General features: G+C 38.5%; 1 protein-coding gene across 1 annotated transcript in view; it reads left to right on the forward strand.

Annotated features, from left to right (window-relative positions):
* LOC113633966 (obscurin-like) overlaps nucleotides 1-14,451 on the forward strand; it is a 580,831-nt gene extending 566,380 nt beyond the window's left edge. Inside the window, exons 27-29 of the mRNA XM_047823084.1 lie at nucleotides 13,235-13,303; nucleotides 13,636-13,691; nucleotides 14,106-14,451. Coding sequence (XP_047679040.1) covers nucleotides 13,235-13,303; nucleotides 13,636-13,691; nucleotides 14,106-14,108 — 128 coding nt within the window. The 3' untranslated portion in view covers nucleotides 14,109-14,451. The remainder of the gene's footprint in view (nucleotides 1-13,234; nucleotides 13,304-13,635; nucleotides 13,692-14,105) is intronic.

Raw genomic sequence — 14,451 nt, forward strand, 5'->3', positions numbered from 1 at the left:
AGGCCTCCAGTCCCCCGTGTCGCCTGATACCAGAGACCAGGGGAGGGGACGCCGAAAGCGGTTCGCGAGGAAGCGGAAGCGCGGTAAGCGAGCGGGCGTCCGTGCTAGGCTAAAAACAAACCCTAGCCGGCCGGCTCTCCCGTCCATTCTACTATCCAACGTTTGCTCCCTGGACAATAAACTGGACTACATCCGACTCAAACGCTCTACACGGAGAGAGGTTAGAAACTGCTGTGTGTTTGTTTTCACAGAGACGTGGCTCAGCGACAGCGTTCCGGATGCCGCCATTCAGCTGGACGGGCTAACTTCATTTAGAGCCGACAGAAATGCAGCTCTTTGCGGTAAGACTCGCGGTGGTGGTGTGTGTGTTTATATCAACACGGAATGGTGCAAGAACTCTGTGCTTGTTTCTACTTACTGCTCATCGTCAGTAGAGTTTGTGACTGTTATATCCAGACCATTTTATTTACCACGGGAATTTACTACTGTTTACATTGTCGGAGTTTACATTCCTCCTAGCGCTAATGCTAAAGAGGCGCTAAGTGAGCTAAACGGAGCTATTAGCGACCTACAGAATGTTTACCCCGACGGACTTTTTATCATCGCCGGAGATTTCAGCCATGCAAATCTTAAGTCAGTGCTCCCTAAATTCCATCAGCATGTGGACTTTGCTACGAGAGGTGAAAACACGCTGGATCTTGTTTACACAAACATTCCCGGCGCGTACTGTGTGGAGCCCCGCCCCCACCTCGGCTACTCAGACCACATCACTGTTATGCTAATTCCTGCATACAGACCACTCGACAGACGCTCAAAACCGGTTCTGAAGCAGGTGAAAACCTGGCCAGCAGGAGCCACTTCTGCTCTTCAGGACTACTTTGAGTGCACTGACTGGAATATCTTCAGGGAGGCTGCAACCAACGGTGACTCCGTCAACTTGGAGGAGTACACGTCAGCAGTGACCAGTTAAATCGGCAAGTGCATTGATGACGTGACCGTCTCCAAGACCATCACTACACGCCCCAACCAGAAGCCGTGGATGACTGCTAATGTGCGTGCTCTGCTGAGGTCTAGGGACCTAGCCTTCAGAACAGGGGACAGGGTGGCCCTAAGAACAGCAAGGGCCAAACTGCCCCGAGCCATCAGAGAGGCAAAGCGTGCACATGCCCAGACAATCCACAGCCACTTCCAGGACAGCGGAGACACCCGGCGCATGTGGCAGGGCATACAGGCGATCACAAACTACAAGACAGCTTCACCTGCTTGTGATAGCGACGCCTCCCTCCCAGACGCGTTGAACGAGTTCTACGCTCGGTTCGAGGTACAGAACAACGTTACGCCAAGGAAGACCATCCCTCGTCCCGACGACCAGGTACTCTGTCTATCCACGGCCGACGTGAGGATATCTCTATGCAGAGTTAACCCACGGAAGGCTGCTGGACCAGACAACATTCCTGGCAGGGTGCTCAGTGAATGTGCGGAACAGCTAGCGGATGTCTTTACGGACATCTTCAACATTTCCCTGAGCAGCGCCGTTGTTCCTACGTGCCTCAAAACTACCACCATCGTTCCTGTCCCAAAGAAGTCTACAGTGTCTTGCCTCAATGACTATCGTCCCGTTGCACTCACACCCATAGTTATGAAGTGCTTCGAGAAGCTCGTCATGAGGCACATCAAGACCCAGCTACCACCCTCACTTGACCCCCTACAGTTCGCGTATCGTCCAAACCGCTCCACAGACGATGCCATTACCACAGCCCTCCACTTAGCCCTCACCCATCTGGACAATAAGGACACTTATGTACGAATGCTGTTCATAGACTTTAGTTCAGCATTCAATACAATCATACCTCAGCACCTGATTGGGAAGCTGAGCCTGCTGGGACTAAACACCTCCCTCTGCAACTGGATCCTGGACTTCCTGACTGGGAGACCTCAGTCAGTCCGGATCGGGAACAGCATCTCCAGCACCCCCAAACTGAACACTGGAGCTCCTGAAGGCTGCGTGCTCAGTCCACTGCTGTTCACTCTGCTGACTCACGACTGTGCAGCAATGCACAGATCGAATCATATTATTAAGTTCGCCGATGACACGACCGTGGTGGGTCTCATCAACAAGAATGACGAGTCAGCATACAGGGAGGAGGTGCAACAACTAACTGCCTGGTGTAGAGCCAACAACCTTTCTCTGAATGTGGACAAAACTAAAGAGATGGTTGTGGACTTCAGGAGAGCACAGAGCGACCACTCTCCGCTGAACATCGACGGATCATCTGTAGAGATCGTCAAGAGCACCAAATTTCTGGGTGTTCATCTAGCGGAGAACCTCACCTGGTCACTCAACACCAGCGCCATCACCAAGAAAGCCCAGCAGCGTCTCTACTTCCTCCGAAGGCTGAGAAAGGCACATCTCCCTCCCCCAACCCTGACCATGTTCTACAGAGGGACCATTGAGAGCATCCTGAGCAGCTGCATCACTGTCTGGTTTGGGAACTGTACGATCTCGGATCGCAAAACCCTGCAGCGGATAGTGAGGACAGGGGAGAAGATCATTGGGGTCTCTCTTCCCTCTATCATGGACACTTACATCACACGCTGCGTCCGCAAAGCCAACAGCATTGTCGATGACCCCACACACCCCTCACACACACTCTTCACCCTCCTGCCGTCTGGAAAAAGGTACCGAAGCATTCGGGCCCTCACGACCAGACTGCGTAACAGTTTCTTCCCACAAGCCATCAGACTTCTCAATAACTGAACTGTACTATACTGAGCACAACATACACACACATCATCTGTATGGACTGCACAGACCCTCACAAAACACACACACTGTTTTGCACACTTTTCTGCTGTTTTTGCACATATTGGACAATATCTCAGTCATCTGCTGTTTTTTGCACAACTCTATATATAATCCAAAGGACCTGCTGCTAAGAACCTGCTGCTGTTCATTCTTTTACTGCACAAAATATTGTTTGAATATTCAGTATTTACACCGGTCGGTCGGCGCTGTTTCTGTTACTGTTTATTGTCTTTTGTGTATTGCATTTTTTGTACTTTTTGTATTGTCTTGTAACTTAATGTCTGCACTGTTTTTTGTCCTGCACTGTCTTTTGTCCTGCACTGTCTTGCTTGTCTTGTCCTGCACTGTTTGCACCAGGCTGCACAGTTGCACTTTATGTGGCTAAGACTACTTACATGTCCTTAGCCCTGTCTTTGTTTTATGTAGCACCTTGATCCTGGAGAAACGTTGTCTCATTTCACTGTGTACTGCAACAGCTATATATGGTTGAAATGACAATAAAAAGCTTCTTGACTCTTCTTGACTCTTGAGATGAGGTGACAGGTGCCTTTCTGGATCCTGCAAAATGTACATTGGATTTCCTATCAAGCTCAAGTAAGACTTTTTACAAAGCTTGTGTAAAAGTGTTCAACAAGAAGTGGTTGAACAGTAGAACTGACTCACCTTGGCGTACAGTATTGGGGGTGAGTGATACTGTTAAACCTGAGTGGAGAGTGTTGTATAAGCCACCGTTATCGAAAAGGCTAGGAGACATTCAGTGGAGGATTATACATGGGATTATTGCAGTTAATGCTTTTGTTTCTGTCTTAACTCCTGAAGTGAACCCAGAATGTCCATTCTGTCTTGAAAGGGAAACTGTTTATCATGCTTTTATGAAATGTCGCAGACTAGAACCTGTCTTTAAGTTACTGAAGGAGCTATTTTGTTGGGTTGATGAACCTTTTTCTTTGCAGATTTTTATCTTTGGAAACGGTAATGGTACATGCAGAGAAAACGACACGTGTGTCAATTGTTGAATTTCTTACTAGGCCAAGCAAAATTGGCCATATACGTTACAAGAAAAAACAAAATGGAACAAAGAGCCGGACATGATGCACAGGCGGCGTTTGTACGCACTGTTAAGGCTAGAATTGCGGTTGATTACCAGTTTTACAAACTGACGGGTAATCTGGAAATGGTTGAGTTAATTTGGTGCAATAGAAACGCTTTGTGTTGCATAGTTGATGACGAATTGGATTTTTCACAGCTTTTTGTGTGATAGTGGGGTCCTGTCCTTACTTATATATATATATATATATATATATATATATATATATATATATATATATATATATATATATATATATATATATATGTATGTATGTATAATTTTTTATTTATTTTTTTGACTTTGTGATGTCACGATCAGCGTGACTTTTTTAAGACTGTAAATAAAGTTTCCTTTAAAAAATCTCTCTTTCTCTCTCTCTCTCTCTCTCTCTCTCTCTCTCTCTCTCAATCTCTCTCTCTCAATCTCTCTCTGTGGTTTTCCTCAATTTTATGCGGAAGAGCTGCTTTTAAAGTGGGTAAGTGGGGTTTGAGAATGTACTGTCAGTTTGACAAACAAAGCCATCCCTTAAAGATTCAAAAAAATACAAGCTTTGTTAAAATGATCCAGCTAGGATGTAAAAATAATTATGACTGGTGTACTGTTGAGGAAATTAATACTTTTTTTGGATAAAATAAAAGGAAAAACAGGTGAAGAAAAGTGACTGATTATTTCCCCGATCTTGACAAGTTTGTCTTTTCTGTGATGCGGGCACAAAAAGTGAGCAGTTATAAAGAACTCTCAACAGAAACGTTTTTGTGTTAAAAAAAAAAAATCACGGTAATTAGATGAGGCAAATTGAGTCAAAAATAAAGACTATTGAGAGGGATAACAAAATAAACATGCTATTCTTTATTTCTTTCTTCACTGTTTCTTTCCTCTCTGTACATTTTGACCTCGAATGTGAGCAACAGGTTTCCAAACAGAGCTGTTGATTCTACACCTACTTCTGTCTTCAGAGCTGATTATATGTTGGCAAATGAGACATGGATGGAGCTTAAAGATAGACGAGAAATTTAGATCAAGCCCTTAGGTAGGGGGGTTCGGGTGGTTCTTGGCTAGTGGGTGCAAGTGTTAGGGATGCAGAAGATAGGGATAGGTGGAGAGAGATGATTCGCTGTGGCGACCCCTGGAGGGGAAACCCGAAAGAAGAAGGTGAAGCATCACCTCTGAATAATGGGGGAGGGGTTTTATATATATATATATATATATATATATATATATATATATATATATATATATATATATATATATATATTATCCACTCAATAGTCTACAATATAATATTACAATAATAATATAGAATAATATAAAACATAGTGACATTGGCTGTGCAATATCGACTTTTGTGATTGGCCAATACCGGCAGACTGGAGCCATAGGAAATGCTTCTCTCCCACGGTGCGCATCTTTATTCCTCTGAGAACTTCGAAGCGGACCACTTGAGGTAAATTATCTGGAATGATTAGTATATTAATTGAAGATTGGAACTGAACAGTGAACTAAATCCATAAGTGTCAAGACAAATACAGCAACAAGCAAAGAGGCATTGACAGAGAGTCAAGAAATGATGATGAAAATAATTATCATTAATACTTCAGTAAAGTTCATTAAATCTATCCTGTTGTTAGTGTGGTCTTTAAACTTATGAACTGTGTATGGACTGACAAAGGTGGTACATGAGGAAGCAATTTGACAACAATGCAGTAAATAATTTAGGTTCATCAAAAAGCGTTTTTGTTAAGATACCAGCAGACAAGCTAATCCAGCACAAATTAGTGCATAAAAGGTCAACAAAATGAAGTATTTGAACCTCATAATTAAATACAAAAGGAGGAGAAAAACTGCAAAAAGGTACACTTTTTGAAAAAAAAAAAAAAAAGAAACCCCCCTCTTCAATAGGCTGCACAATCTGATGAAGAAAACTGATATTTTATTTGGACCTCTAGATAAACATTTATATGGACATCTACTCTACACTCAGAGGAACAGTGCAGAAGTGAATCTTCTACAGGGCCTCCTGTTCTAAACTTGGAGAAGAGGGACTCTTTGGACACGGAACATGTCACTGATGAAGTGACTGCTGTTGTCATGAAGCCTTCTCTCCAGGTCAAACAACAGGAACTTATGGTCTTCCCACTGGACTCTACAAGAACTCCTGGACTGTCACTGGAGGTGATTACTCTGGATCCCTTCATGAATGCATCAGTTAAGAACATCCTAGAAGTGGCCAGCATACAGTTTTAACTCATTCATCCAGAGCAGGGTGTTTCAACACCCTTAAAGATCTGGAGACTAAGCAGCGAGTTTGGAGACTCAGCACTCTAGACTTTTGTTCCAAGTACAAATCCCTTCCAAAATGCTTAGCTAAAGGATAAATTACATTGTGGCTAGTGTGATCGCAGTTTTGATCTAGATGTATGAAACACACTCAGACTCAGAGGTGGTGGTAAAACCAAAGAAGTAAAGACAGAATATTATTTTGCTGCAGCAAAAGGCATCGTCCTTTCAGTGCAACGTCTACACAGTGATTCTAGTGTTTCAGCTCTCCCTTTTGTACCCTGTGTGTGTGTTGTGTTCATTAATAGACTGAAAATTTTCCATATTTATGTCATGTTCTGTTTCTGTTCCCTTTTTAGTGCTGATTTCACTCATACCAGTGGTCCAGGCTCAAAGTGAGTTATATATAGTTTATCTTTATATTGTCTCCTTATTTAAATTGTTTTAGTGCTAAGAAGGTTGTGTATAATTTGTTAATTTGTTCCCTGTTTATTAATGTAGTTTTTAAGATCTAACCAAAGGATGCTACAACATCAGATTTGAATAAATAATTTTACACTCAAAGAGTTTAATGCTGCTTAAATTTCTTAACATATTAAATATAAAACAGCACAAGTTTAACCCTCCTGTAATCTTCCCTGCTTTTCTGTGCAATTTAGGAGCACCGAGTCAAACTGACCTGGTCTGATTTCACTGCTTATAAAAAATGAGCCGTAAAATGTTTCCAACATATTAACATATATTTTGCACACATTTTGTAATATTTGGTATAATAAACCTCATTTATATACAATAAATAAAGTAAAATAATGAAGCAGAAAGTATGAATTACTTTCACTATATTTATGATCAGAGGCACATAATTTGATGAAATATTACAGACTAAACACAGTGTGTGTGTGTGTGTGTGTGTGTGTGTGTGTGTGTGTGTGTGTGTGTGTGTGTGTGTGTGTGTGTGTGTTCATTGCACTGAAAGAGTGTGACCAATTGCCCTACTAAATGTGGCCAGAGGAACTCAGGTGTAATAAAATATTTTTATGAACACATAATTCAGTAAAAATAGATATAATTAATTTTACTTGCAAAGTGCATCATTTGGAACAATCCATGTCATTTTCAGGCAAGTATATGTAAGAAAACAGAAGAGAACAACAGATATAACTAGTGCTAAATAAAATGCTCCATGATGCCCCTGATTACTTAATATTAAGCAGGTTACACATATCAGTATCAACAAGTAACAAAAACATGAACTCATACTTACTCTAAAAATGATATTAGTAGTGTAGACTTGGGAATGACTTTATGTAAGGTTTATTAACAACAGAATGTTTTATAGGGAGTCCTAAAGCTGTGGTGTCCATAAAGCCTGATACATGTGTGTTCACTGGAGAGACTGTTACTCTCAGATGTAAAATACAGAGAGGAGGAAATACTCAGTGGACTTACAGCTGGAATAAAGATAATAACGAACTCTATTCAAATGGAAATAAGAGATATTACATAGACAAAACAATGCAGGTGTTAATAATCAGGAATGTTGAAGACTCTGACAGTGGAACCTACACCTGCAGAGGACATGGGGGACACAATCAGATAAGTGATGATGTTACACTGACTGTATCAGGTGAGTCTGTGACTGTTTTTATTTCTTATTTAATATCTTCACATTATTTTCAGGGTTCAGATTTTGAGCTGTCAGAAACTGAGTCCCTGTTTATTTAATGTTGACTTTTACTTCCCTGTCTAGTAAACACCAATTTCTATCACAATCATCATCATGTCTTTTTCACCTTGTGACCTCACCTTGTGTTGGATTTGCTATTATCTGATTTATTTGATGATTTGAGACATTAGAATTAGAAGGTTTTATCTGTGAATTCTGATATTTTGAGAGATTTTTATTATCATCATCCACATCAGTCTCTGTCTCATCACAGAAATCCCTCACAATATTTAAACACAAGCCTCATTATCTTCTCTTCACTTGACTGTTCACATTAACACCTCTGGGGTAATAACCCATGATTTACTTTTGTTCTGTTGGATGTATTTCATGTCATTAATGTATTTTAAGACATTTAAATATGTAATAACTTTGTCTGCTGTCGACTCTATAAAATGTGTGAACACTCAGATTTAATGATGTGATACACAGGAACATCCCAGACATTTTGACCACTGCTATCTGATTACAAACTGAATTAATTATAATTATATCTAAAATATACTGAATATCAGCCATGTAAGAAAACATACAACTGTAACATCTTGTATTAAATGTTAAATATAAATGTTAGTTTTAGGCACAAAGCATCTGTTAGACACAGTGAATCTACTGCTTATGTTGTAAAGTGTAAAGCAGCTCTGACACCTTCATCATTTCACACCAACAGTAAAACCCAAACCGACTGTGAGAGTGAATCCTCAGAGCTCCGTCTACACTGGAGACACCGTCACTCTGAGCTGTGAGCTGCAGCAGGGGACTGGATGGGAGTTTCAATGGTACAAAAATAATCAGTGGTTATGGAATCTGCACAGTGAACAAGTGAACACATTTAATGTTACAGTCGATAATGCAGGAGAAACAGAGTACATGTGTCGAGCATACAGGATAAACTACAACAACAACTACTACTACACAGAGCTCAGTGATCCTGTCAAGATTACAGTGAGAGGTATGTCATGATTTTTTCCTCTTTTCATCACAGGTTTGTTAGAAGGCGTAAACATTATTGTTTATTTATTTTGTAATTTCTTGTTATTCCAAAATATTCAGAATAATCTCGAAATACATATGTTTAAAAGTATTTGTCATTTCTGACTGGTGAGATCCAAAAACATTTTGTTTAACACACACACACACACACACACACACACACACACACACACACACACACACACACACACACACACACACACACACACACTATAACTATGTTTTCTGACATGTAAACATCTTCAGCACAGAAAAGTTTATATTTTGTGGTTCTGTGTTTTTTATATTTATTTATTAAAATATAGATTAAATTAAATCTTGCTTAGAAAATATCTAAGAGCTATCAAAAATATTCGGGACAGATCTAAGAACAACCCAGCACATACAGTATATATTGACCTGTTTCTGTTGTGTTTTTGTTTACGTTGTCATGTGGGGTTTTGTTCTGATGCATGTCTTGTCTCCGCCCCTGTCCTGTCATTGGTTGTTGTTCTAATGTATTTGCATTATTTCACCTGTTTTCACTTTAACCCTTGATTTGTAAGTGAATTTAATCCCCTTTGTTTCACCATATTTTTGTCTTGTAACTGTTAAGAAAAAAAAGATACAGAATATACAGTACAATGTAAGAGATTATATTCAGTTCATTTCAGTGTACATTACAAAATCATCTTGTATTTCCTGTGTAACAGAGAGACCACAGGCAGTACTGAGTGTATCTCCACACAGCTGGCTGACTGAAGGAGACTCAGTGACTCTAAGCTGTGAGGTTACAGACTCCTCTACAGACTGGACATTCAGCTGGTACACAGTTGTTCCCTACAGAGACGGATTAACTGGAATAAATAATAATCATGGCTATATGGTGTATGTGGAGCTCCTCTCAGACAGCAGCAGAGGATCTGGAGGCAACTACACTCTCAGTCCTGCTGCTCTTAATCACACAGGAGTTTATATGTGCAGAGGAGAGAGAGGAGAACCAGCCTTTTACACACAGTACAGCAATCTACAGCCACTATGGATCACTGGTGAGGAAAATTATCTGTTGTGTTGAAGTGTAGACTTTAAAAGTGTGAATGTAACATCAGATTAATGCAGTATTTATGTAATCATGTGTATAATTAGGTTATAAAGTATGTGTATGATACACATATATAGTACTCAGAACATGGTTGAGGATTTCTGTGAAGGAGGATTTTATTAAAAGTCAGAGCAGGTAAACATTCTGTATGTGACCAAGTATACATAAATTATTCAGAGATAAAGTCTTCAGAAAATGTCTTCTAAACAGATACAGATACAAATAGTAGGTACAATTATGTATGGTATAAAAACAAATCTAAAAACTGTACATTGGCTCATTTGACTGCATTAATTGTCTAATCATTTACAGCAGAATTCTGTAAAAGAATAAAACAGATTTTGCTGGAACATAAATACTGCAATTTACATTAGAGGAGGATGGGTTCCCCTTTGAGTCTGGTTCCTCTCAAGGTTTCTTCCTTAACATCTAAGGGAGGTTTTCCTTACCTGGGTCACCTCAGACTTGCTCATTGCGGATATATACATACACATTGTGAACTAAATCTATCTAATATTAAGCTTGAATTTTGTATTCTATTAAATTTTGTATTCTTTATATTATTCTTATAATAACCCTTTGTTCTATGTTTATGTTCTGTAAAGCTGCTTTGAGATAATGTTCAATTCAATTCAAGTTTATTTGTACAGTATAGTGCTTTTTACAGTGGGCTTTGTCTCAAAGCAGCTTTACAGAACAGAAACATAGAACAGAGGTTAAACATACGGAGAAATAAAAGAATTAATATGGTAAAAAATTAAGATACATAGTTCACAGTGTGTATGTATATATCCCCTATGAGCAAGTCTGAGGTGACTCAGGCAGCAGTGGCAAGGAAAACCTCCCTTAAATTGGTAAGGAAGAAACCTTGAGAGGAACCAGACTCAAATGGGAACCCATGCTCATATGGGTGGAACTGGGGGTGTGATTACATATATATATATATATATATATATATATATATATATATATATATATATATATATATATATATATATATATATGCATATATATTACAATGTCAATTGTAAAAAGCATGACATGACAGTCATTTCTTTGTGTTCCGACTCATTATTTTGTTTATTGACACTTTAAATGGCTCTTTTCTGTGTTTAAGGTGAATCTCCTCCAGTCTCTCTGATCATCAATCCCAGCAGAACTCAACACTTTACTAAAGACTCTCTCTCACTGAGCTGTGAGGACCAGAGTAAGTCTACTGGATGGACAGTGAGACGATACACACACAGTGAGAGAGTGTTAGATTGTTCACACTGGGGATCAGTTACAGGATCTACATGTAACATCAGCTTCCTCTCCACATCCTACACTGGAGTTTACTGGTGTGAGTCTGAATCTGGAGAAAACAGTAATCCTGTCAACATCACAGTGCATGGTGAGTCTTCATGTAGTGTGTTTAATGTTAAAGGAAAAGAAAAGTGTTTCATTTTATTCTCATTCCAGTGGGAGAAACTGTTCATAAAGACAAAACATTTTATAAAGATTTAGATAAAACACCTCCAGAATCCACAGGTTTAGAGGATATTGTGTTATAAAAAGATAAATTTGTTTATTATCTACAGACACATCATAGTGTGTGGATTTCCTTGTTAGTAATTTTCTGTGTTCTAGATGGTGATGTGATCCTGGAGAGTCCTGTCCATCCTGTGACTGAGGGACATCCTCTGACTCTACGCTGTTTATATCACAACCCAAATCCCTCAAACCTCCGAGCTGATTTCTATAAAGATGGATCAGTTCTCCAGAACCAGACTACAGGAGAGATGATCATCCAAACTGTCTCAAAGTCAGATGAAGGTTTCTACCACTGTGAACACCCAGAGAGAGGAGAGTCACTGGAAAGCTGGGTCTCAGTCAGATGTGAGAAACCTTTTGAGAATGTATTTATATTTGAGTCTCTTTTTAAAGAGTTTCTATGTTTAATATCTGAAATTCTGCACTTTTTCTTCTCAGTCTCAGGTCCTATATCCAATGATGGAACATTAGGACTGGTTGTTTGTTTGGGATTTTTGTTCATAACTTTTCTGATCTTAATGATGCTGCTGTGGTCCTACAAAAGTAAAAAAGGTCAGATTACTACATTAATTATGTTATGTAGAATATAACCAGAATTGCAAAATAATAAAGCAAATTTTGATGTCTCACATAATCATGGACAATAACTAAAGGTAAACAATAATTAAGTGTTGATGAACATATCTTTGAGACTTAAGTCAATATTATACTGTGTGATATGAATCTGGTTACAGTGCAAGAAATAGTTTAAATTCTGTGTAGATTTTAAAAAATATAAAACATATTTGCACATACTGAATATAGAACTATTACCTGTAATGTACTGAATACTATATAGTCATATAATACATTGTTATAAACCAACAACATGTAAAATTTGAATATGTGGTCACGAGCATTCAATAAAGAAATATAAATAATAACTCTTAGGACTTCTGTATATTTCAATACAAATAATATATATTATGCTATACATATAGTTATTGAATCTATAATTAATAATTATTTTTGTTCCTACTGTATAATTGACCTTTTTTTACACTGTCTTTAATATAAAATGTATTTGTATTTGATACTGTTCAGATGTAGAATCTCTCTCTCTCTCTCTCTCTCTCTCTCTCTCTCTCTCTCTCTCTCTCTCTCTCTCTCTATCTATCTATCTATCTCTTGTTCTTTAGAAAAGCAGAAAACCAATCAGACATCAGAACTGAATCAGAACCAGTCAGGAGCTGAAGATTCTCAGTCAGGACACACACCACTTCAGGCTGGTCAGACACTGTCTCAATGTTTATTTCTATCTTTAATGAATTTCTTTTAGTATTTTACTGAGACTTTCTTCTGTTTGTTTTGTGTAGGGAGTGCTAATATTTATGACACTGTGGATGAGTCAGCCATGAGAGGAACAGGTAGCTTTATTTCATTTCACACATTTACTCTTGCATTAGGAGATTTAACTCTAGATTAACTCTATACAGTAAAGTACAGAAGTGTCTTGTAGAGACCAACACACTGCACTGTGTTCAGGTGAAGCTGCAGCTGAGATCAACAAAGCCATTTACACACAGGTCATGAGGAAAGAGTTTAAAGATCTACTCTAAAAAAATCAGCTAGGATTCAGTGTAGTTTTGGCAGGAGACTGATAATGACTGATGTTTAGGTTGATGAGTTATGACTGATGTATTAAAAGGCTACAGATCATTGGGATAGTTTTGTTCTCTTCTACTGCAGGTGCTTACACTGATGTGACTTATGCTGAGATTGAACTGAAACCAATGCTAAAAACAAAGAGAATAAAAGGTAGGGCAAAATGAAGTAATTATATTTATTCATGTAACAAATAAAACTGTATCAGCAACAGGTATTGTGAATAACATATTTACCAGCCTGTTAAACCTGCTATTAAGAAAAGTTTTAATTTTCCTATAATAGTACATCCTCAAGTGTATTAATCCCCTTATATCACAACAATGTTTATGATCATGTTTAAAAAGGATCCATAAAACACCTTCTGAACAAACAGTTGTGAGAATTTAGCAGCGCTGTCGTATATCATTTATTTTTAGTCCTTTAGATGAGTAATTTTTTTTTCCTGGTATTTAATCAGTGAGTTGTTTCTTCCTCCCAACTAGAGACGGCCATTGTGGGTGATGAGCCTGTATACTCACTGGTGCAGATGCACGTGAAGGTAAACCTCTTGACATTTATAAAGCTTAAAAGATAATCACAACACCTTGAAGTAAGAAAGATTTAAAAGTGCACTGGGTAGAATTTCTACACACCATTAGAATGTGAACCACAAAAACATTAAAATGTTTTATTCTTGACCTTCATATCCATGTAAGCAAAATCCTGACTTTCCAAATCTGTGGTGTTCAGAAGAGTTCATCCATGTTAGTTGCTATCTGTTTATAAAACATTCTATCGGTTCATTCTGCTTGAGCAGTTAGCTATGAACCTGCAAGCCTAATAATTAAGTTCATTTTTTTTTTTTGCTATTATAATAATTAACTTTTTAGTAGTTTGTACTATAATTGATGGCAATATCATGAGAAATGTTTTTCTAGTCATATTTATGCATGTATGTTTTCTTTCTCTGCAGTGAGCCGTATGTCTATGTACACTGATGAAGCCAGTGTCATCAAATAGATTGTGTTTGCCTTCTGTTTTTTTCCCCTGAAATATTCAGCTGTTTATCTTTTAATTTGATATTTTATTGGATGAAGCCACTTGATGGAGCAATTCATTGGCTTACATTACATTACCTGTACAGCTCTGAGCTGGTCTTGGAAAGGGGCAGCCTGCCTACAGCTGGGGACCATTTTGTCCATAATGGTGGAATTGGTCTGCTCTTCAGTAGAGTAGCATTAAAATGTAATTTATGTCAGGATTCTGTTGCACAGTTATGCCAAAATGTGGCTAAATTAAACACATTAGTTTGGTTTTAA

The sequence above is a fragment of the Tachysurus fulvidraco genome, chromosome 1 (genome assembly GCF_022655615.1).
Source record: "Tachysurus fulvidraco isolate hzauxx_2018 chromosome 1, HZAU_PFXX_2.0, whole genome shotgun sequence".
NCBI lineage: Eukaryota > Metazoa > Chordata > Actinopteri > Siluriformes > Bagridae > Tachysurus > Tachysurus fulvidraco.